Source organism: Aquila chrysaetos, chromosome 7 (genome assembly GCF_900496995.4).
Source record: "Aquila chrysaetos chrysaetos chromosome 7, bAquChr1.4, whole genome shotgun sequence".
Classification (NCBI taxonomy): domain Eukaryota; kingdom Metazoa; phylum Chordata; class Aves; order Accipitriformes; family Accipitridae; genus Aquila; species Aquila chrysaetos.
In genome coordinates, this window is record NC_044010.1 from 29,421,460 (window position 1) to 29,446,803 (window position 25,344).

At 36.8% G+C, this 25,344-nt stretch overlaps 2 protein-coding genes across 7 annotated transcripts in view; one reads left to right on the forward strand and one right to left on the reverse strand.

Annotated features, from left to right (window-relative positions):
• The first annotated feature begins 309 nt into the window (after positions 1-309).
• Positions 310-5,613, forward strand: N6AMT1 (N-6 adenine-specific DNA methyltransferase 1). Of its 3 annotated transcripts, none has more exons than XM_030020787.2 (6): positions 310-490; positions 1,518-1,607; positions 2,234-2,324; positions 3,244-3,327; positions 4,014-4,155; positions 5,157-5,613. In XM_030020787.2, exons 1-6 carry the CDS (start codon positions 345-347, stop codon positions 5,261-5,263), a joined length of 660 nt encoding a protein of 219 aa, XP_029876647.1. In that variant the 5' UTR covers positions 310-344; the 3' UTR covers positions 5,264-5,613. The 3 variants fall into 3 exon arrangements, with proteins under 3 accessions (XP_029876647.1, XP_029876648.1, XP_029876649.1); XM_030020788.2 differs by having other exon boundaries at positions 310-481; XM_030020789.2 differs by lacking the exon at positions 3,244-3,327.
• Positions 5,614-7,604: 1,991 nt separating this feature from the next.
• Positions 7,605-25,344, reverse strand: part of LTN1 (listerin E3 ubiquitin protein ligase 1) — a 33,419-nt gene continuing 15,679 nt past the window's right edge. For 2 of the 4 annotated variants that reach the window (XM_030020776.2, XM_041125014.1), the window contains 17 exons: positions 25,149-25,302; positions 24,715-24,865; positions 23,787-23,988; positions 22,672-22,831; positions 22,402-22,506; positions 22,001-22,143; positions 19,957-20,092; positions 18,914-19,058; positions 16,843-17,056; positions 16,320-16,557; positions 15,337-15,411; positions 14,260-14,446; positions 13,635-13,806; positions 12,271-12,491; positions 11,529-11,723; positions 10,698-10,865; positions 8,851-9,928 (listed from right to left, as the gene is read on the reverse strand). In XM_030020776.2, the coding sequence (XP_029876636.1) occupies positions 9,866-9,928; positions 10,698-10,865; positions 11,529-11,723; positions 12,271-12,491; positions 13,635-13,806; positions 14,260-14,446; positions 15,337-15,411; positions 16,320-16,557; positions 16,843-17,056; positions 18,914-19,058; positions 19,957-20,092; positions 22,001-22,143; positions 22,402-22,506; positions 22,672-22,831; positions 23,787-23,988; positions 24,715-24,865; positions 25,149-25,302 (2,729 nt within the window). In that variant the 3' untranslated portion in view covers positions 8,851-9,865. Of the gene's footprint in view, positions 8,630-8,850; positions 9,929-10,697; positions 10,866-11,528; positions 11,724-12,270; positions 12,492-13,634; positions 13,807-14,259; positions 14,447-15,336; positions 15,412-16,319; positions 16,558-16,842; positions 17,057-18,913; positions 19,059-19,956; positions 20,093-22,000; positions 22,144-22,401; positions 22,507-22,671; positions 22,832-23,786; positions 23,989-24,714; positions 24,866-25,148; positions 25,303-25,344 lie in introns of those variants that run through there. The other 2 variants (XR_005932906.1, XM_041125015.1) reach the window with 2 other exon arrangements.

Below are 25,344 nucleotides of genomic sequence, written 5' to 3' on the forward strand. Positions count from 1 at the left end.
ACGATGAAACCCGACGTTGGAATTCCACTGAGAACGGCGGTTTTCACTGGAACTTAACGCCTGAGTTTCGCTAACAACGAGGCCAAAGACGCCGCCGACGCCGCCACCGCCCTAAGGCGTGGCCAACATCCGTTAGACCCGCGTTCGGGGCGGGGCCAAGCCGGCGCCCTCCCATTGGCGGTGTCAGTGGCGCGAGTGCCGCGGCGCTCCCCTGCCCCGGCGCCCCCCCCCCAGGCACACGCTTTCCTCTCGCGGCGTCAGAGCGCCGCGCGGGAGCTCTTGGCCCCGCCCCCCTGCACGTCAGGCGGGGCGGGCGTGCCCGCGCATGCGCGCCGCGGGAAGCGATGGCGGCGCCGCCGCCGCTCCCTACCCCGCGGTACGAGCACGTGGGAGCGCAGGGGCCCTTCCGGGATGTGTACGAGCCGGCCGAGGACACCTTCCTGCTGCTGGACGCTCTGGAGCGGGACGCGGCCCGCCTCAGGCAGGCTCGGTAGGCGCGGCGGGGAGGGTGCGCTAGGGAGGGGGAGCAGAGCCCCGCGGCGGAGCGTCCCGCGGCCGGGGCCGCAGGCCCCCGAGCGGCCGGTAACCGGGTTTCGGGCCCCGGAGGGAGGTGGGTGGCGCATTCCCGCCGCGAGCGGGGCGGGCGGAGGCCGTGCTCCCCCCACCCCCCGGGCTGCCCCGCGGGCGGCGGGCTGAGGGGAGCGCGGCAGGGCCGGGCCGGGCCGGGCCGGGCCCGCGGCTCTTCCCGGGGCGGCGTCGGCCCCTGCTCCTTGGCTGCGGGAGGCACCCCGGGGGAGCTGCACCCGCAGCGGCGCGGAGGGCCGATGCCTGCCTCGGTGGCGGCGGCGGCGGCAGCAGCAGCAGCAGCGCGCGTCGGAACGTGGTAAAAGGCCGGCGTCCCGGCCCTGAAGAAGCTGTGGGAGTTGCACGGCTGCGCACGTCGCTGCCCGGTGTCGGCGGCTGTCGTCTCCCGGGCTGAAGTGTGTCTGCGTGACTATAACCGCTCTAGAAATCGCCGAAGGAGTTAATCTTACGAGTGGTTTTATTCCGAAATTGCCTGCCGCTGCTGTTCGTCCAGAGCTGGCTGAAACTCTCCCGAGGCATTCTGCACTCGAGTCCTGCTTTCCTTCCGTGGCTTTGCGGTGATCTTCCGTAACTTCTGTTGGAGTTCAGTCTTGCTGCAATAAACGTGTAATAGATGCTGTAGAAATGTTGCCTGTGCTGCTGAGACAGTGTAGTTAATGGAAACGTTCATGTTAGGCACGGGAGAAACTCACAGGTTTCCCAAAGTGGCTTGTGATAACCAGGAATTGTCTGTATGGGCACCAGTAGGCCTGGCAGCCATTATGGAACAGACGACATAGCGTGGGCTTTGAGGGCCGTAGGACCAGCAAGTGTTTGAGCATGTTTGGGAGAAGGGCAGCAGGTTTCATAATCCTGTCTTGACCGATTCTGTGTCTGCTGCAGGTGCTCTTATACATTACAAATAAAAGTCATCCAAAGTTTTCTCTCGTTAGGGTTGAGATCTGCCTTGAAATAGGATCTGGGTCTGGTGTGGTTTCAACATTTCTAGCTTCTTCCATTATTGGATCCAGTGCACTGTACATGTAAGTATAATAGCACTTAAACTGTTGCATGCAATAATAAATACTTGGCCTTCACATATATTTTTCATTTTCACATTTTAAAAACTAGTCTTTTCACAAAGAAATATTAACTCAATTCTACAGCTGTGGAAATCAAAGCAAAGAAAGCCTGAACTATTTACTTAAGGTTCTGTAACAATTAAGTAGTGGCATGACTAGAATTCCATCTTCCTACTTCTTAGACAAATTGCTAAACTTACACTTGTGTTTGCTGGTTTGAATCCTAAATTTTAGCCACTGACTCGCCTTGCTGAGGTCTGATGACATAACATTAGTTACCTGGGTGTTGGCAGTAACTCAATTTTATTAGAGACTTGTATGCATATATGCTTATGCAGAGCTAGTGTTGAAAAAGAAATCCTATGCTTAGCTTTCAGTCAGTCATTAAATCTTCCAGTGTAGTGTTGCAATGGTTAAGCTGCTGATACATTGTATTTTACTAGCTGCTTTCTGCTATTTACTTGCAAAGTAAAGGATGCTGGAAGAGATATCTTCATTGAGAGTACATAAATTAGCATGTGGTTCACAGGGTTAAACTTCCAGATACAGTAGCCAGTTACGTACACTTTGTAGTATTTTGCTTTTAGATGTACAGATATCAACCCCATGGCAGCTTACTGTACGCTGGAGACAGCTCTGCTTAACAATGTTCACCTTCAGCCAGTCATTACTGACTTGGTAAGTTAGATGTTTCAATATCTTCATAGTTTTTGTAATTTTTTAATACTCACTAGAGATACTGAAAAGTAACCATGAAGTCTAGAACAAACTTTCTCTTAATAAGCATGGATGACAAAAAGAAAACAACAAAATGCCCAAGTGTTTCTGAAAGAAGGGAAAAACAAACTACTCAAGTTCTAAAATTCAAATTTAAGCTTTAAAAACTCATTGAATTGGTTTAAAAAAATAGATGATGTAGTTTGAAAAATGCTGCACAAGGAACCTGGCACTGACCTGACATTATCGTAGCCCTTCCTCTAATGCTATGCAGTTCTAGGTTCTCAGCTCTGATTTAATTAGGAACTGTGTATGTTGTTACTTTTTATTTCTTACAAAATTTGGTATGGAGAAAAGCCAAGTTTCTCATCTCTTTAGCAACATATTTAAAATGACCTGAATATATATGTTTATAAAAGATGGCAACAATAAATGTGATCTAAAATGGATGAACAAGTGCTCATACTTGAGAACTGAACTGTGGTTGTTACAGATTGGCCATTTGGGGTAACAAATGTTAACCGATGATAAATGCAAAATTCTTTTATATCTAACTTAAATTCTGAACTGAGCAAGAATAAAGTACTACCTTTGCGTCCGCATATGTGTCTCTTGCTCTTACATAACATAGTCTAAAGACTATTGAAATTGTTCTGCTGTGCACGGGTCCTTCTTGATGCTTCTCTTGCACATAGAAAGTCAAGCTTAGTATTCCTGAGTCAGGCTGAAATGCTCAGAACATCCAGTACTATGTAACTGTATTTTTACAAAATGTTTGCATTCTTTATGTTTAGAAAAAAAAAAAACAAAAAAACAAAAAAAACCAAACAAACAAAAAAAAAACCACCAACAACAAAAGAATCATGAACTTCATCTATAGGTCAAAGGACTGTCTCCAAGATTAAATGGGAAGGTTGATCTACTGCTATTTAATCCACCATACGTGGTAACACCTTCTGAAGAGGTAGGAAACATTTGAAATGCACAATAAAAATGGTATTTCTACTGTCATAGGAGAAGTGGTAACTCCAATAAGCTCTGGTCTGAAAACTCCAGGGTTTTTTTTAAATTGTAAAGGATGTTGTAGGACCAGCACTGTTTTAGTGAAAATGATTTACTAGAGTTGCTTAAAAGACTACATGGGAATAAGGATTGCTAGCTGCTGCTTCTCAATACCTAGTTTCTCCATCAAGTATAAACCACGTAAGACTTTTGTTAGGCATGCTAAGGTGTTCTTATAGAAGACTTTCAATGGAAAATGCATTTGTTCCCTGCAAAATAAATATCCTCTGCTTCTGCAGACTCCTACTCTCAGAATTTGATCCATGAACACTTAAACAGTTTTCTGGCCACCTTCCACTTGGCAAACAAACTCATGAAACATTACAAGAAAATACATACAAAGCACATGACAAAATGTAGCTCTTTTAATTCAGTTTAAGAATAGAACTTGAAACAAAAGTAGTGTTCATCACGTAGGAAGTAGTCTTGAAGTAATTTTATTGCATAAACTAATCTGCTGAATCAAAGTTGTCAGACTTCTAATGGCAGATGCCCAAAGCTAGAGATTATGGTGATGTTTCTCTTATAAGTACCACTGACACTTCTATCATTCTGTATTATGACAATATTTGCTTTCATTCTTCCTAGGTGGAAAGCCGTGGAATAGAGGCATCCTGGGCTGGTGGCAGAAAGGGCAGAGAAGTAATGGATAGAGTTTTTCCATTAGTACCAGACCTACTTTCACCAGGAGGATTATTCTACTTGGTCACAATTAAAGAAAATAATCCAGGTGGTCACTTTCTTTGGATCCTTAAATGTGTCAAACCAGATTTAACACTGTATTAAACAAAATATTGATCACAGCAATGTTCTCTAGGTTATCAGACTTAAGTAAACAAGAAAACGTAATACATAACATCAGTTGAATCTATTCATTATTGAAATGCTTTATTTAGAAATGCTGTAGAAGGCTAGAGTGTATCTGCATGCTTCATACAAACCGTGGCATCTCTGTGGAGTCCTGTGTTTCTCATCTTTTAAGTTTGTGTGGGTGTCTAATCTACAGAGGGACTTTTACATAACCTGATGCTTCTTGGAATCCTTTTTCTGAATTCATGCCTTGTGCATCCAGTGTATGGTAAGCTAGACCAAAAAATAGAAGCAAACTTACCAAAACTAAGGACTCCCTAAGCTAGTTTAGAAAATGGTAATATGTAGGTCCTGACGCTAGCAGCTCTGCAAGACTTCAGTTCTAAGTCTGAAAGGTGACTGTACATCTTCTGAACCAAGTAACAAAGCCAGGCCAACCCCTTCTCATGAAAGAGAATGGTGTTGTAAACTTAAAAGGCAAAAGCCTTTAGTTGGAAAGGTGATGTCTTTCATTTTGACATGTGTAGAGAAAAGATTCGGACTTGCTCCTTCTGATCTAATACTTAATGGCTATACATTGCCAAGTAATTTCAAGAAGAAAGACTATTCTTTCACACCTCGTTGATAGGCAGCTTTTGGGAGATGGTGCTACAAATTTCAGTTACTCCTACAAGTTAGCTTCATAACTGAATTGTTCATTGCTATAAATAATACCAAAATACAGAACTTCAGTTAGTAAATTGTAAACTTTATTTGTTCCTGGTGGAAGGCTACTTTGCATAAAAGCTACTGTCTGAAAGAGTAAGAGGATACAGTTTATAATCTTTGCTTTATAGCTTATGTTTGGCAGATACATTAGCACTGCCTTTTATAGCTGATTTCTATATAAACTCAGTTGTAACACTGCACTTTCAATTACAGATGAAATTCTGGAAACAATGAAGAAAGGTGGCTTAGAAGGCACACGAGTACTTTCCAGGCAAGCTGGACAAGAGATGCTTACTATCCTCAAATTTAGGAAGTCTTGATAACTGCTCTTACCCTTCCAGATACTAGGCACGCAGAAGGTTGAACAGAGTACTGAAGCTGTCAAATCAATTTTTAAGCCAAGATTTTCATCCTCTTAAGGTGTATCCTCAGTTACTGACTACTGCAGTGAAACTAAGCAAGACTCTGCATTTATTATGATTATTCTGGATGTTAACTAGCTCTTACCTGCTGTCAGAGGCACAGTTGTCTTCTGGCTTTCTCAGGACAGTTGAGGGGAAACTGAAATACCCTACCTTGTTGCATTTGCACTTAAGCACTAAAGACCTTTTCCTCTATAATTACATATTTGTATATTTGTCATTGTGGCTTATTAAAATAATGTACTTGATATAATTCTTCCTGTTTTAATAGCTAGTCTATATCAAATGAATACTTGGAATCAGTGTTACTCATTTTGATGTAGTATCAGGCACTTCACACGTCTAAGGCACAATTACTGAGTTTGTTTCTATTGTAAGGAAACAGCGTACTTCTGAATACAAAGATGCAGTAAGTGTATCTCAAGAGCTGGGACAAAGGCAAGCTGTTACTCTCCTGCAGTCTTCTAGGCAACATTGTGGTGACTGTGCTCCCTTTTATGCCATTTTACAAGGAGGGTACTACTATGGAGTACTGTAGATTACATAAAGAATTCTCATCCATGAAAAGATATTAAGGGGGGGGAAAAAAGCATATGAGATGTTATTAAAAAGGCTAGTTACTGGGTAGCTGAAAACAATGACTGTAAGTAGAGAAGTGGAATAAAAGTCCTCCCTCAAAATCACTATCCAAAATAGGAAGCTATTTCCTGACCACCAGATCCCAAAAAAGAGCTTTCCTCTGCAGCCTCCTCCCCCTCCCGGTGCCCACAGAAGGTTCTAATACAGCGTTGCCCCAGTGGCATTGAGACACATGCTGTGCAGTGGGCACAATCCTGTGAGGAAGATGTTTTGCTCACATGCAGCAGAAAAGTAGACAGTCTAGTATGCAGCACCAGTAGTGCTGTCTGGGAGAATGCTTTCAAAGAAACTGACCTTTAAGGGTTTGTGGCAAGTGATGTTATAAACCATTAGCTAGCTCCTCTATGAGGACTAAGGTCACAGGGGTTTTCTTGTAGGATGCACTGAAAAGACTACTCCATTTAAGACTTCAGAACTAAACTTCTGACTCTCTACTTCTCCAGCTTGCACAAACATTAAAAGTTCTTCCATGTTTTGAGCTGACCACCCAAAAAACTTACCTAGGAGCTTGCAAAAAAAAAAAAAAAAAAAAAAAAAAAAAAAAAAAGGAGGTTTTGGAGAGGCAGAATAACACATAAGAAGTGGAGGCACTGTGAGCAGAAACATGTGACTGCAAACCTAGCTAGACGATTTGAGGTATTTTACTGCAAAGGAATGTGGGAAGCTACTTTTGACTCATACTGGTCAAAAGTCAACTTACACTGGTCTGGCATAAGAATCGTTCCTTATACCATCCTGAAGAAAATACAAAAAGGGTAGGTTTGCAGGAAGTGTGCAGTGGTGATTGTTTTACATCCTAAGAGTCACCATTCCCCAGCTTAGACAACCAGTGAAGAGCAACACTGCAATTCAACAATTCAAACACATCTAATGCATCCCCTTCTGTAACTTTTCTGTCAATTTGTTTTTATATAAACATGAATGTGAACACAAATGCACAGTAGGAAGGTTTAAAGGGAAGATGCAGTCATGTTAAGGATGTTACTTGACATTTTTACTATATACAAGAAATTCTAGTACTTGAAACTACTGAGGCTAAAAAAAATGCATTTCATTGACTAAACTGAGGCTAGACTCAGGACTTTGTTGATTCTTACCTTCTGCATAACTTGTCTAAGGAATGTCGAAGTCGAGAAACTGAGAGGAAACTTTGTGGCCATCTGTGAAATAACGTGTTCCCACAGTTTTCCACTGAAGAGTTTAAGCAAAGTTTTGTTCTTGCAGCTTACCAGCTAGTCAATTCTGAGAAGTCATATTTCAATTTGACTGCTTCCTACTTCTAGACCCTTTTTGACTTGATGGCAGACCTTTTGCTAAGCCACACATATTTTTTTTTTGTTAGTTTTCCCCTACAAAACTGTAAGGAGAAGAGGTTTTATGCTTAGCAATTTTGCTTTTATGTGGAATCATAGTTTTTGAGGTTATAATCATAGCTGCAGGGCTGTTCAAATGAATCGAAATGCTGTCATCCTTAGACCACTCTAGAAGTCTTATGCTGTTAACCATTTTGGCTAACAAAGTTAGGTTGCTGAGCAAAAGCAGTAACATCAAAGAAGATTTTAAGATTTAGTCAAAACATGTAATAGAATCAAACTACAGGTTTATCAAAAGGAAGTTTTAATTAAATCTGTGTAGCTTTTAGTTATAACTAAAGAATTAGTTTTAAAAGAGGTAATCAGAGATAAAAAAAAGGCAGTCATCTGTCACAGTAGATCACAATGCTCAACAGTATATGCAGTTTTAAATTATAAAGGACAGAATAATGAAAATCAGAACAAAAAGTGTAATAAACCAACATGCTTTCAACAAAGAACGATTGCACTAGCCTATCTAACAACTGGATATTTAGACAAGGAAATTATATGCGTCCACTTTAATAAATCATGAGTCAATTCTCCTGGCTTCAGCTGTCTGCTGCAACTTTAGTGGAAGCACTTGTCAAAATGCAATCCAACTAAGAACACAGGTGAGTTCTGTAAGAAGCGATTCCTATTATGCTCCCATCATCCTGCACATACCTACACTTAGCATTTGCCAGGGCACACCTATTCCCTTCTCCTACAAGACCAAAGAAAGCGACGCCTTCTGGAGAGTTTTAGGAAGCATACTCCTGCATTCAATATGCATGAGAATAAGCTGCACGGCAGGTACAGACTTTCTATGTAGTGTCAAACTTACCAGGAAGAAAGCAAAAATTCTGCTCGCCCACACCCCTAGGCACTACTCTGTCAGTAGTCAAAAGACATACTGCTGCTTTGCAAGTGCCTGCACTTCTTTGTTCTAGCAGAACCAAAACAAAAGCTCTCCACATGGCTGTTCCTAATAGACAATTTGCAAGTTAAGGTCTGCTGGAAGAGTTTAAGATGGTTCTTTTCAAGCAATACCTGGTTAACCACAACTGGCCTTCAAATCAGTTATTGAACTTGCAAAGAAGTAATTTAGAATAATAAAAGTGATGCAACGGAAACAATCCTGGAGTTTTAGTATCAGTAGCTAGGAAACAAGACAGCTTGCTCCTTAATCTGTGTTTTCAGCTAGGCCTTTTCAATATCAGTTTTAAATAATTTCCATTCTCTCTTTCTCAAAAAATATCACGAAATTTCTCCTCTGGAAGCCCAGTGTTACCTGTTAAAAATACAGACTCAAGTTATCAACAGCTAAAAATCATTTCTAGAGCTGTCATCTCAAAAGGGACCAACTTTGAGAAAACAAACAATCTAAAAAAAAAAAAAGCTGTTGAGGTACAGCCAATTGAATATGCTATAAACTCAGCAGCTGAAAATTTATACTGAATTAATTTCTGAAAGTTTATCACACAGAGGAAGAGACTACAGAGACTGACAAAATTCATTTATTCCCCCCCTTTTATTGACTTTTCAAAGAAATCCACCACAAATACCATCCAAGTTAGAATATATTAGTATGCTACTGCTGTTAAAAAAAAAAAAGCATAAAAAAAAAATGTATAGTTGAAGACTATTCCATTCTGATACATGTGTCATGTTCACTTAGAGTCCTTATTATTATGGGACCGTGGAAGTACAACGTACATTCAAGTGACAGTTAATTTGCCAGCTAACGAAGACGTTAACTGAAATAATGAAAACAAGGATTGATCAGTGCGTATGCCTTCTCTTTAAAAGCCAATCAGCAATAAATAGGTAGTGTTTTTCATTGTCATGCAGGAATGATTGTACTCTCTCTACTTACTTGGGCTTCTGAGTTTTCATGGGTTTAGGGTGCTGGATGGCTGAGGGGTTTTGGGAAAATGAGACTGTTAAAGGTGAAAGCTCAGTTTATAAACATGTTAATTTAGAGCATGCTATGTTTAAATTTTATGCTTTAAGAGAAGGTTATCACCCTAGTTCCATGTCTTAATGTCTAACAGCAACAACATTCTTTTTTTCCCCCATAAGAGGAACTATTATGAACGCACTACAATCAGAAATCAAGTCTTTATACCACCTATGTTAAATTCACCTGTTAAGAGGCATGACCTGGGTTAAGTGCATAACACCACGTTAGAATATACCTAAAATAAGAGGTTTTAATCAACTACGCTGTGGCTTAAACACCACTTTTCAGACATAATTCTGCATTATTTCTGAGTTTTTAATATATCTCAATATCTTTAAAAATATACAAATTTAAATAAATTATTCTTATATATTTCTTTATATCAAAGAAGAATCTTCAAACTTACAAAAAACAGTCCAGAGGTAAATATGTGTCATATCCCACTAGTCAAGCATTTAAAGTAACTGACATTATTTCCAAGTAGTTAGCTTCTTTCAACATACAGTTTATTGTCTCCTCTTCATTTATATCTTCACTCACAGAAAGAAGAAAGACCGTTTTATTTCAGAAAAATGTCTCTCGACAGAGTGGACAGGTGGACTTGTTGCTGGATGTGAACCATTTGTACTGAAGGAGAAATACAATTGTTTCATATACAAATGCAAGCTGAGCATCAGGAACACTGGTTTATCACCAATAATAACCATTATTTGCCAATGAATATAACTACCAAAACATTAACTATACTTTAAAAAAAAAAAAAACAAGAAACAGTAAAAAAAACCCTTTCCACTTGTGTATGTATGCATGTATATATATATAAACACACACATATTACACACCCACACAAAATAAAGTTTTATTCTAAAAAACCTGACACAAAGGAATTCTCATCCAGTCTCATTTTAGAATGAAAAGCTAGTGTTTTTAAAGCAGCAATAATTCCTTCACTGTACAGCCATACAGATGCCAACCTGTTCCAGTATACTCTGTAACCATACAACCAATGCCAATGATGACTTGGATATAGTTAAATGTTAATTATCCAGATCAGCATGGTTTACTTGAAAGCATGCTGCATAAATTAAATTTAACCTTTTCTATTCCCGTATCTGAGCTGATAACAAGATGCTGTTGCCACACCCTACGTAGATGTAATGGCTTATGTCTTAATGAACACAAAACAGATATTATTATCTGTGAAGTGTAGCAACCCCTCTCTCATTACATGCCCTTACAGCTTAGGACAAAATCCATGCAAATAATTTATGGTTTCAGTTAATCCCAGATACTCCAATGACATAATGGAGAATTACTGGTATTACAATAGAAGTTCCTGGTTCAAACTATAAATGGATATTTTACTTATTTAAAAAGATTTAGTCTAGGTACTTACCAAGCAAGCTGAATGAAACTTTTTCTTGCATGTTCTGCAAGCTTTTTTAGGAAGAGAATAGTTGGAACCATGAATGACTGAAAAACAGATCATGCAATCTTCAATGCCCTCAAAACGTTTATCCACATTATTTTTCCACAAAGATAAGCCATCCATAATACTTCCATTCTAACAGAGGGAAAAGAGCTGTTAATACTGTAGAATTCCTTCAGAATATTCTTACTGTTATTCACAAGCACATGAAGGAAACAAAGCCTGAAGGCTTTACAATCTGAAGTTATATACAATATATGCAGTGAATAATTTATAAAGCCAACACACGAAATACAGATGATACTCTAATCTACAAAAATGCAAGCATTCATCACAACAAAAAGAATGCACTTAGGAGCACTTAAAAGGGGATTTTAAAGTTTTCAATCACTGTTTTGTTTTGTTCTAGCCACAGATGATGCAACTTCAGCAACCACCAATCTTTTAGAGAATTTAATATCCTGGGTTTTAGTTGGTTTTTGGTTTGTTTGGGTGGGTTTTTGGGAGGGGGGTGGTGTCCAAATTATAGTTAGAGATGGCACTGCCACATGGGGCAAACACTGGCCCATGTCTCGAGATCTAAATTTTCAACTTTGGCTATGGATTTTAACAGGACTTGTTAGGCTGATAATTTTACCTGTTTCAGCAGCTGGAGAAAAGCAGATGGTAACAGTGACCAATTTTATGAAGTCCTTTGAGATCTACTGATGAGATCCATTATACGGATCTAAATAATACTGCATTTTTCTATTATCAGGACTCTAAGTTTTCAAAACTAGGGGCTTTCTCTAAACTCACCTGATGTGTAAGATATGTGCTTAACTGTAGCATCCAATTGCGCCATTGCTGTACAGCCACACCAACCCTCTTTCCACTCTCAACTGTTATGGATCCCAGTGGGTAATTTGATGGAAGCTGTATTATTAGTTCAATAAATATATCTTCAACTGAATAGGTAGCAATGACTTCCCGTGCTGCAGACCGAGCTTTTACCTATGAAAAAAAATGTACATATTAAAAAACTCCAGACTTATACACCATCTCCAGTCTTTATATATATATATATGTGCGTGTGTGTGTATATATATATGTGTGTGTATATATATATATAAATAAAAGCCATAAATACTTTACTACACACACTAAATAATTTTCTTGGACCAGGAAAACACTTCTCAAAGAAAACAAAAATCCACTCATATCTTGGCAAACCAAAAAGACACTACCAACCATTTTTCAATCTACTGATTAAATTTTTTAATAAACCAAAAAGTATATTGACAGCAGTATCTTCCACTTACCACCTCAACTTCTCCAACATCATAAAACCCATTCTTTTCTATTTTTTCCCAAACAGAATATTAATAAAAATCAATATATCAATACCAAGCTAAATTATGTTTTCATCAGTCATTTAGAACAACGAAAATGCAATCATATAAAACACTGTAATACAGTCTGGTTCCAAGAAGTAATACTTCTCAAAATGTTTACAAAAACACTAAAGTAAATCAAGAAAAGGTCAAAAAGTCTTACTAACCATCATGCCACTAAGTAACTGTGTGCTATTCTGAACAGAAGTTATTTCCTGTGAAGAAAGCACACTGCTGACATATTTGCTTGTAAATTTATCTACAACATTGAAGACACGTTTCTCACAGCTATTCCACCAAAGCCTGACCATGGCTGGCAAGTCTTTCAGTGTTATGTGGTAGACAGAGCAGGCCAAGTGCGGAATCTGAGATGAGAGGACTCCTGTCCCTAGAAGGGAAAGAAAGGATGTTGAAGTACTCTTAACACATTAGTGACAAATGTTGGTTCCTCCACACCACATACAAAAATTTTAATACCAACGTAACTGTGGTAACTGGAACTTCATGTACATGCTCCTTCTATATTTGCTACTATAAGTGCTTGTTTCACTCCGCCTTTCCCCAGCAGTCCAGTTTCTTTGTTTCTTAGGCTAATACTTCACAACTGGAAATTCATCTTCTAATATAGAGATGAACTCTACGTGGACTAACAAAAATCAAGAATAATTTTATATTCCAGAAATTAGAAAATGCTCACTTTGCAGTGAGCAAACAATAAGATGTTTGGAGCACGTTTGAGGTTGCAGTGTTCTATAGAAGCGCATAAAGAGATAAGGGAAATCTTTCCCTTGGGATGTTGTGTTAGTAATTCTTACTGTCATCCAGATAAATTGTTCTGCAATACACAGTGATGTTCAAGCGAAAAATTAAGAAATGGAAACTCAGTATCCTTGTTTACATCTATACAAGTACATAAAATGACAATTTCAGTGAAGTAACTTTAAACATTCTCTTTTTCATATTTCTCAGCTAAAAAAACCAGCATATCTTCTCTCATCATGGTTGATTAACTGGGTCTTCTGAACAGCATGATGAAACAACACAATTTCACATCTCAAACATTTCAAAAATATGTATTAAAATATATTTTTAATTTGGTTTTATTTATGTATTAAAATAGAAGGAGAAAAAAAAAAGAAATACCATTTAGCTTTAAAAAAATAATGTCTAGAAGCAATGGAGAAGTCCCAGAATAGGTCACACATTTTTATTATTTTGGAGTCTTTGCATACATTCAGGATTCAGGTAGTAGCAACATATTCTTTCTGCCTTAAGTGAATAATCTAAGCATTTCCTGGTTTGTTTTTTGTTTCTTGATTTTTCTGATAAACATTTCAATTTTGGTTATGCTTCAAATGGGGAGTGTTAGCAAAAGATTTTTAAACATATGTATGGATTTGTCTCTGTGTGTGTGTGTATCTATTTTATAAGATTTAAGAGTTTCTAAATATGTATTTTTAAGCAGAAAAGCATATTTAAACTTCAACAATACCAAAACTCTCTCAAATGCACAAATACAATTTTTACTAACCTTTGACATCTAGATGAAGCTCTTCCGTAAAGAAGGTTTTTGTGTCTATATATGGAACTTCTGAAGTTGGCCCAGAAGAGACAGGGTTTTCAGGCATAAGCCTGAACAAGTGATAAAGCAGTTTATTCAAGCTTTTAGTTCTTCTAAGGTATTGTGAGTAGAGAACTCGCAGCTGATAGTGTTACAAAAAAAAAAAAAAAGCACACACAAAATACCGATGAGACTTAACAAATATAGCTTACTCTGTAAATAATACAAATATCTTCTTTAAAGGAAGAAAAGCAAGACTGTGATTCAGAACAAGTGTTTAGATGAGTGATTTAGTTCTCTGCACCATTTTGAATGATCAGAAGATCATAAAATGTAGCAAGCTTGTTTGAAAATGCAAGAAAGAATCTATTAATGGATCTTAGTTCTTTATTACTCTTAATACTACCATCCTTAACTATTGCAGTGCAGAAATCTAAGTCTATTGATGCTTTCAGAATTCCACTAATTAGACAAAAACAAGAGGTAGGAAGATACATAATTAAAAGAATAAAAAGGCTGGATGAAACTTCCAAGATTCAAACCAAATAAGTATGTTAAGAAATTCAGTTAAAAGGAAAAGACTCTGAGCATATACCTGAGAAGAAGCTGCTTTGAAGAAAGCTAATGTTAACTTCCAAGTGAGAAGATATCCTAGGACAAGGCAGAACTCATCGCTCAGGGGCTGAATAACTGCAAATTCTCCAACTGGAATGCATTCCAGTATGTTTTCTAGCAAGAGTTCTTGAGTGGCCAGGACAGACATAAGAGCTGCTGGAGGTGATCTATGGAAAAACGTTATCTGGCATAGTAAACTCAAAACTCGAGCAGAGCATTAACTGAATTTATATTTACAGCTTTCCTAGAAAAGTCATGTTAGTAAAGCCGTGTATGTAGAACATAAAAGGGGCCTTTTATTACAAGAAAATTTACTTTCAAATTCACACATTAGTGCTAGATTTTAAGATATTTTTTTTTTTCCTGAAAGGGACAGTTGGTGTTTTTACCTCTTTCAAAACAAATACAAACTAAATGCTGATCACTTAATCTAAAAGTGGTCTATGGCTGAGCTGATTTAACCTACATCATGGACAGCTGGTTTGCTTGCTTACTTTGTTTGTCAAGACACACCAACAAAGGAGCAACTGAACAATGGATCTCCTAATCACTTAATGTGTTGGGTTTGGATTTAAAAGCCTTTTGCAGCTCCAAAGTAAGGAAAGATATTAATCATTGGGCTGAGGCAAAACAAAATTTTTTTTTCTTAAATGGTTACCGCATTCGGTCTTCAAACTGTTTATCAGATTCAAGTTGTATAAAACACCCAGGTCAATTTTGGAGGCTCAAGACACTGTTCAGCTGGACACATTCTGAATACAGCAGTCCAGCAAAAATCTGTCAAGGTTTTACAATATAAAGCATGTATGTTGCACTTATTCTAGTAACTGTACTAGAAAACAACTGCAAATACTGTTTCCAGTTTTAGCACAAAGGCAGATTTAACCAATTACATTGAATATTTTCAATATTTATGACCCTACTGTCATAGCCATGTCTTTTTTTTTTCTTTTAACATCTCCTGATAGACGACTACTCTGCTGCAGATCAAGTCTTATAACACATTTTAAAAATATGGAAAACAGTTGTAAAAAAAACATGAGGAAAAAATACACACAATGCTGATTCCTCCTCTTCGTCACCATAAGATTTGAGATCTTCATCATCAAATTTAGGCAATTCAGGCATTAATCTGTATAAATATGGAAAAGAAATCGGATTTAATTTTTACAATTTTAATATAATCTGATGCATAGTTCTTTGCTTATCAATGTCAACATTGATGATAAGCAATAAAATAATGGCAATTATTCCTTAATAACAATACAGAATCTTTAAGAGACTTGACACTAGTGCACCGATGGTTCCTGAACGACAGCCAACAAGCACGTAGCCTTGCTCAGTTCTTTTCCAGACCTTTTATGCTTCTTGAGTCATGCTAAAATAAACTTCTCTATCAGAATAAAGCTATTGCAACTTCATGCCTTAGTATATGTGAAAGATAATGTTAGCTTCTTATGCTTAAGCCAGCTGTCTCGCAATCTGCATTTTGAGCAGCCAAATGCACATACTATTTTTCAAATTCTGTATTCTCTCTTTTGGAATTAGAGATATCCAAAAAGTTCACAAGAATACTACACGTTTTTATTCACTTTCTTATCTAAATTAGTGAAAATAAAAAGGTCATATTATTTAATGATACTGTCAGACCCAGATCAAACCTGGAATATTTCAGTTTACATTTTAGGATTATACGAGTGTTCAAATAGGGGCTAAAAATAAATAGCTTTATAGTTATGATACGATAGCTATGTAACTATGGTAGAGAAAATAAAATTGTATCTTCACATACTGTGGTAAAATTTCTCAGTCTACTTTTACAATTAAATTTACCATTCATAGCTTTATATAATGTCCTCCAATACAGAACACAAACTGCCCAGTTAAGGATTTTCTCCCGTAATGGAACATGACTTTGCTAAACATACATCTATAAGTGCATGTTCTACAGCACATTTAAAAAAAAAACCCAAACAAAAACAAAAACAAAAACCAGAGGGGGTAGGAGGTGAGAGAAGTGAAAATTTTTTTGATTCTTACTTATACAACATGTGGTAGACAGAAATCTGTACGGGTCTAGCCCGGAAAAGCAACAATGGAGATAATGTATTTAGTAGAGTCTGGAGTTTATCTGGAAGATTTGTTTTCTGGCCTGCAACAAACTTTGCTGGCAATTTATGGTTCAACAACTGGTCCTTTGAGATGTAAGTTAGAGCTTCGCCCAAAGACATTAACACAGAGTTCTGAAAAGGGCCTTCAGAAGCATTTTTGGTTTCTCCTATTTAAAATAGAGAAAGACAAGCTGTGATACAGAACATATGGATGATATAAGCAACCATTACTAGGAACAACTCAGACTGCGCTTATCAGAATCCATCTAATCTTAAGAATCACAATGTTAAGTGCAATTACTTTACTAATTAGCATGTAGGTGTTCAAAAAAGTGAGACTTTATAAACTATGTTGACATAATATTCCTATAAAATCAAAAATACAGCCTGTCAAGTTGTATTTCAGAATAGCCTGGCAGGTACCACTATTACCCTCCTTGCCATATACTTGCCTGTGAGTTTCACCAACAGAGGTAATAGCAAATTGTGAATTCCCTCAGAAAAGAATTCTTTCCATTCACTGATCAAGTTCACAGGAAGATTTTCAGTAGTTTCAGGAGCTGCAGCTTCAAAGTAAGCACTAAGGGCAGATGCCAAGTCACAACTGACACAAGCAAAAATCTGCACAAGCGGGACATGATAAAGCGAACAGTTTTCACTTGTTGTCTAGGAGGAAAAAATAAGAGGAAGATTTCTTAACCATAAATTTGCTTTAAGGTATCTGTTTCACATTCCCTGTCTATACCAGAAAGTGTAATTTCAAAGAAGACTCAATTGCTAAGACCATTTTAAAATTACGTGGGGGACTCCCGGGGCGGGGGGGGGAGAAAAAAAAGTTTAAAAATGTAATCTACACTTTAGTAAGACTTAGTGAAATGTATTTCCAAGTCTCACCAACATTTAGAGTCCTGGATTGCCTCCCTTATATGACCTTCTTTATAATGACAGAAAGAAACTGCCACCAAGTGGATTCAAATAGAAATGTACACAGCTGTAGCTTATCCATAGCACTTGTGCAGCCAAGTGAGCCAAAATTAGTATGTGAAGTGCTCTCACTTTTCTCTCCCAAACATAAAAGCCATACCAATGTCATACTTGTATTTCCACACTGTGAAAGGAAATTGATAGTACATTATTGGGAACTGGAATATTATCAAAGGCGCTATCAGGAGAATATTTTCTCTCCCCCAACACAGGTCCTTCTTTTTATTTTTAATCTTACTAGTTTTCCCCAAAAAAGAATATCATCAAATATTAAAAATATTCCCAAGCACTTAATCTATACAACAAGTTTTTCACACGAGTTTGTTGTCTGGTGTTTTGGGGTTTTTTTAAATAAAAAAAATACAGTTTTGAGGCACATACAGCATAGGTAAGAAGATTAATCCTGAGACCAAGAAAGGCCACATGGAAGTTTCCAGCCTGCCCTTATAAGTGTGTGGTGACAGAGGGCACTATAATTAAAAAAAAAAAAAAAAAGTAGCTACAGGGTGAGAGATTCTGTATCTTTATTTGATTAATAAAGTAGTCAGCTGTTTACTCTGACTTGTTTTCTAACAGTGTTAGAATATAATTTTGATGTTTCATGTGATCAGTTAGATATTGAAATGCAGATACTGCTTTTCATCCAGTTCATTTTTATGTCATGTTAGACTTCAGTCTTAAAGGGATATTATTTTTCAACATAGAGACCTACAGCAGATATATTTGAAAATTATTCTCCAATTACCAATGCCATTACTAAACATCATATTACCTCAAGAGTGAGGTAATTTCATCTCCATATACAAAAATAAATAGGATATATAGTATTGCTTGTGCTTTTAAGCCACACACGACCTTTGTCAAAGCTTGATGAAAACAGGATTTTTGTGCAATTCTTTTTAACACTGTGTCAAATTTTTGCTAAGCTGAGATGACTATGTCCCTGCCATATGCAGGGAATAATCTAAAGAGGTAAGTACATCAAAAGTGAAGATACAACATTAGCACTCATGTGGTAGGTAGAGTTTATTTTCTTAGTTCCATATTTTGATCGAGATGCTTTTTAAAATAAGTTATGTTTGAAATGCTGAGTACCGAGCTATTAATATTGATCATTACTCTAAAGTACTAGAAAGTTAACACACACATTAAATGAAACAGTTACAACTGTTCAGACCATTGTGTTCTAAAATCTAACAAAGAACCATTAGGAACACTCTGATTTCCATTCCTCTTGGCAATCCTCATGCATCTTTGTTCAAATTTAATTGCTATGTGGCATAGCTTCTTATTTTACTGTATTGTCCTGATACCCAGCATTCCACTTTGTAAACAGATAGGTGAACTTTTAACATAAAGCTTTCAAACATTTAGGATGAAATGTCAATCAGACAGCCCAGTAAGATTATAAAAATTTAGTTATTTTGTAGCCTAGTTTTTTAGCCCTCCCCTGCATCAGTCCAGTAGGTTCAGAGGGCATCAGGAATATCCTATTAAAAGCTGCAATGCAATGATTAGTAATAGTCTCTTTCATATTACCTCTAACCAAGCCAGCATGGAGCACATGATAAAGTCCCATTCATTATCGGCCAAAGGAGCTGTGGAATACTTCAACAGCAAGGGAAGGTAACGGATCATCTCTATGTTGAAACCAAGCAACTGAGCACTTGTTTCTTTCAGATTGCTGTAATAGAAATACAACTAAAGCTTACATATCTTCATGTTGTACACACGAGTATTTATATTCTTGCCTTCAATCCTCCTCTTTGGACAAATTAGTCTTGCACCAGGCTCTGCCTCATGTGCTTTTGATATTCTGTTTTTCAAAGTCAGAATACCACATTAGCTGCTAAGTCTGAATAAGCCAGTTAACAGGTACAAAACAGATCAACAAAGCTACTTGCTCATTTGCATGTTATACAGATTCCTAAAATTGTATAATTTACATATATGCTCAAGTAATATACTTATATAAACTATGAAATTTAGCAATTTTAACTAAATCAATGCAAGAAAAATAATCATTTAAGTTACTAATTTCCCTCTAGTGTCCAAACAGTGTACATTATTTTGAGACTTTGTTGCCTGGGTTTTTCTCACCATACTCAAGACAAACAAACCTCAGTATATTTTTCACTCCTTGCTGGAAGCTTTCCAAATTACATTTTCAGGTCCAGAATTTTAAAAAACACACATCTAAGTTTGGTATCCAAGTTTTCTTTCTGCTACCTAAATAGCAATCAGAATTTGGAATTGAATATCCAGCAACACCAACAAAAGTTGGTCAGTTCTGAATGCTTTTGAAAACAATTGACATCTAGGTGCATTAAGCAAGCTCCTAGTTTCCCAGCCTTCAACCACCTGGGTAATTTTCTTCAGTATGAGATATTAGATACTTAAAAGACAGGTATATTAAACTGAGGGATGTGGTTCTACAAAGGCTTAAAAATGTAATATTAGAGCAGTGGATGGCGATTGTAACTTACAAATTGATTTTGTTTGAGTTAATAACTACCCTGTATTTTTAAAGTGTTGTTTTAGAAATTAAATAAAAAGTTAAATTATCTCAAAGTTGCACCCACCAGCTAAAGAGAAAGCTGTCCTCATTATCGTTTTTCCAAGACATTATGATTTTTAGTATTCCAGGTAGTAGATGACCACAATCAATACTTCTATCATTCAAGCAGGAGTTCAAAATGGAAAGACACCCAAACGCTCCTATAACATATAAAAATATCATACTCAATAGGTCTTAATTATCAAGACAAAATAAACATGAGAATGTGTGTCAATTGGCTGGATCATTGTATTTGAACTTAACATTAATATCATAAGACAGTTTGGATAATACCTAAGTTTTCTTCTTTGAACACTTAATCCAGAGATGACATTGTTAAATCAAAAATACTGTATCTAACCCAAACTTAAAAGAAAAAAAAAAAAACAAACAAAAAAAGAACCCTCAAACCAACAAGAAACTCCTGTAAGATTAATTGTTGGTTTATAGAATTAAAAAAAAGGAAAAATACAAAGTAAGGTTGAAATCTATTTGTGGTACTGAAAATGTAGTTTGCTAAGCAATTATTTGGACAGGTAATTAAGTAAATGTAACTGTGAGTTGTGAATTCCAATATTATTTTAAGAGTGTTAATTTTTACTTTCAGAGTGAAGCACTACTGTTGCATTAGTACTGTTTTCCATTTTTAAGGAAAACTGCATGTATCTAGATTTCTTGGCGAACAAGAACACTTCTTACAAGCATGATGACAAAGAACTGAGTTAATTAAAGTACCATATATGCATAGCAAAAAACAAACAAACAAGAAAGCCACTTTACTTAAGTGGCAGTGCAATGATCTACAAGAACTTTACCAGCACTTTCCTGATCTGGGGGCGGGGCGGAATCAAAACTTGAATGGTAAGCCTACAACCTACATCACACTTACTTTCGTTTGGGTATATATTGTCTGCTCAGGAATCCCTAAGAAAATGAGAAGCGGCAGAAAGGAAAATGCAGACCAGGATTACAAACAAAAGCACTCCACAGCAGGGGAGGAATGAGGATTCTTTTTCCCATTTTCTGTTTGAAGTTTCAGACGCATTTGGTTGGTTCACCAGTTCACTCAGAAAGCTGGGAAAGCTTAACTAAGTCCAAAGAGTAAGAGTTAGGGAAACTACCACAGTAGAAAGATTCAAGATTCCTCTCAATTGCTGCATGACACTAACACTGAAAATTTTCACACTTTGAAGACATCCATTTGAAGAACTCATCTGAATATCTGAGGACGCTGCCAAGGGACAGATGTCCACATTTTAAAGTCACCAAAGATAGTTTTTTTTCAATTTAAGTAAGCACAATCTGTTAAAAAATACAAAATCAAATATCAAGTTTATATATAGACCGATCAATAAGAGTATGTGCAAGAAAGCACAAAAGCAGTACTGAGAAAAAGAAGGAAGTTCTTTCTTTTAAACAGCATCTAATTCAAACATATAGAAGGACTGTGTGTGAGCATTTCCAAAGAATTTTCTTGAAAAGCAAAAAGTTTGTGAAAATAAAAAGGTTTTCTGAAGGATATTCAAAGCAATGTTAGAACTCATCTCAATCACCTCTAAGTAATTTCTCAAAAGCTGCTGGAAGTATATGTACAGCTATTCTGACTCGGCACACTATATCACCCGCACTGCAAGAACTACTCAAAAATTATACATAAACTGTGAAAGATTTCTTGCTAAAGCATCTAAAGACAAACAGAACACTACCAGTTGACAATAGTAATATTTTTGCATGCTGTGTAAAGCCTAAATAATTAATTGAAAACTTTGATATTTACAGATGCGTTTAAGATAGACCAAACAAGAAGTATGGCAATATCAAAATTCTTTTAACAATATCAGCCTAAATCCTTTAGTTCTAGTTTTGTATCAGGAAGTATAGCTTGTACTTCCTTAATAAGACAGAAAACTGCTACGCCAAACAGTGTAGTAGAAATATGCAAACTGAGAAGACATTTCTTTCTAGGAAGAATGATAATATAGTTAACACATTTTATCTAAAAGCAAACATTATTATAAAAGAATGTTCTTAAATTCTAATGAATTGGACTGAGGTAAGAACATACTCACCATCAGTGCTGGAAAGCTCTGTCTGTGTGCATGTCATAAGTTTGGCCACACAGTGGAAGACAAGTTCTTTCTTTTCTTCCTCAATTAAAAAAGGTGATAGACACTGAAGTGTATGCAATCTGCCCTCTGTTAATGGCAGAAACCTATTCACACAAGCAAAACATCAAGAACGAAGAAAACCCAAAAATTTAACTGTAAACAAAATGTCAACTGATTCATAATGATCTAATATCCTATGACGTAACTAGTCCCGCACACTAAACTGAGTCTCACTTTTACATACCATACAAATATATTACCAAATTTTCAGTCTTTGGTTGTCATTCATCAGAATCAGCATCATTTAACATTATTAACATTTGCAACAAACGAAAAGTTTATAGGCAGCAGTATTACAATACCCGTCTGTTGTCTTAAAAAGTTGTTTCTTCTCACAGGATACTGTATTTTCCACACGAATCACTTTAGCCATGGTTAAAGACCAGAGTCTTCCATGTTCCTCTGATCTTCAAAGAAGAAGAAATACCCTGGTTAATATATACAGATGCAAGAGTTCACAACAAGAGTTTGGATTAAATTTGAATCAATACACATAAGGAAATATGGTGGCACTTAATACCATGCAAAATATGAAGACAGTGTTAAGGGTTGTTTTACTTGTTCTTACATACCTATCAAATATTGTTTGCTGAAGGCTAAGTGTATTACTAAGTGTACTGAACTTCTCATATGTGATGTGCATTTGTTCCAACATATGATGATATTCCAGAAGCAGATAAGGAGGATTCTCCAATTCTTCAATCCATTGTAATGAGTACAACAGTTCTGCAACTAATTAAACAACAAAAGTTTTTGCTTACAAACAACTGATGAATATATTCAGTGCATAAACAACAAGTTTCAGGTCAAGGTTTTGTTGGGTTTTTTTTAAACAAGTTTTTAATGCATTAAAAAGATGATATTTACACGCAATCTCAGGTGCTCCAGAGCATGAATTAGATAGCTGCCATTGCATCATAAAATACAAGAGAAGAAAAAGCTACAATAATCTATTCTAGATGTTCAGGAAATTTTAAAGCAAATCAAGCATGACAGGAACTCTAACTCCTCTCTATTTTTTTTTCTTTTTAAATATATACATATCTTGCAGACAAGGCAATCAAGATCTAAGTCCAGGAAAAAAAAAACTAACAAATTTGATGCTAATAGTTAGCATATGGTTTCTTCATTAGCTTACAAAGACCTACACTGAACAATTACACTTCTCATCATGGTGAGACTTTTGGAGATAGAATTGTTAATTTGATAATGCTGGCTCTAATTTGAGCATTCTATAAATAAAAGAAAACAATATTCCTCCTGGTGGAATTAAGAAAAATTGCTGCCTCAAAATATCTTTACATTATGGCTAAACACTCAGGGCATTTATTTGATGGCATGGATACATACAGTGCCTATTGCCCACTCATACCAATGCACCATGTGTTTTGGCAATGAACAACTTTGAAGTTCAACATAAATTCAAACTTCTCCAAATTCAAAGTTCTGTTGAGATAGCATGTATATAATCACAAAAGGTCCTAGAAATGTAAATGCTATGCCTGTGCATACTTATAAAGGAGAACTGAAGGAAAAAAAAAAAACCAACAACAACAACAACAAAAGGGAAAAGGATGACTTCTTATACCTATATGTCAAACTAACTATTCATTTATGATTACCAGTTCAGGTTAATTTACAACTACTACAAAATGAAATTCCTTTAAGTTTTACCATTGTAACTTACTTATATTGTCAATTTTCTTTCTTTCGGCATCATCATTTCCATGGACTATACCATTTTCCAATACAAGTAGCACTGTTTTACTTAATAAGGCTGAAGTACACAAATGGCCTGGAAGTTTAGTTGTGCCACACAGCTTAACACATGATCGCAAAGGTTCACAATTCATACTAAGCCTTCCTTCCAAAAGAGGTTTGTGCATCCACTGTAATACATGCGTAAAAAGAGTATGAACAAATAATTGACATTTTAATGATGCATAGAAGAGCTATGATCTGTTAAACCTTGAAAATTCAGAATTATTAAAAAATAACCATGAAACATACAAATTAACACCGAAAGCACAATGCTGAGGACCACCCACTCCAGCATATTAAAAAAACCTAAATGTACACCAGTAACTTGAAACTGTATTGCTCCCTCAGAAATAAATATGTATCTTTAGAACTCTATATATTTTACAAGAAATACTAAGGTTAATGAAGATTGGTGGTTGGACAAGAAATTTATGTCCTTCCCCACTTTCCACTCCATGCATGTCAGCATTTTGCTGATGAGATACCACGTTCCTCTGCAGATATCGGTGTCTTTCACAAAATGAATCTTACAGAAGAATTAACTTAAAGATAAGAACACCTTCATGACGTGTATTCTGTCAGACAAAATTCCTGCATTGTAAAGTAATTTGCTGGTGTTCCATGGAGAAAAGGGTAATTCCATAACTTTTTATTTTCTCCAGTAGTACGGGTTGGGGCCATAAATACAGATTTTGTCCTCTGTCATGGACAGAGGCTGAAAAGAACCTTTACACAGACATACACATATTCATAACTGCAGTGCCATGTCAAAATAAAGAATGCTTATTACCCTAAAGGACAGAGCCTTGAGGTAAGATTGACTACCACGTGCAAGTCCATTACCATTTTCATACCTCAGTGGATAGAGACTCGCGCAATTTCCCCCACTCAGTTTTGTTTGGCATGACGTGCTCAACGTAAGCTCCCACAAGACATCCAGACTGTCCGTCAGCTTCCATAAGCTTAGACAACAAATCACTAACTGCAGAGATCAAAACCTGAAGGCTGAGAAAACGAGAAAACACTGCAAACAAGTTTGGCACTATCCAATAAAAGCAAGCTGCTTTATTTTACACTGATACAATGCTATATACGTTGTATCAATGCTATATAGGTGCTATGCCAATGGCGCTTTAAGAAGTTATGCTCTATGCCACAGTTCCCTCCTCTGACAGACTGAAAAACTCTCAGTAACACAGATGCCAATTAAATAAAGAGTAGTATAGCACTGAGCTTAGTTTGTTTTGGAGAACAACATATTATGAAAGGACATGTACATCACAATTACCTTTTAACATCCAAAGAGGAAGACTGAATTTGATTCTTGACCCACAGTGCAGATTTATGCAAAAAGGTACTCTGTTTCTGCATACTCCAAAGTTGACGCACAAGTGAACTTACACCAGACATCCAAGTGTGTTTTAATTTACATACAAGTAAATCTATTGTAGGGAAAAGAAAAGAAAAAAACAACAAAAAAACAA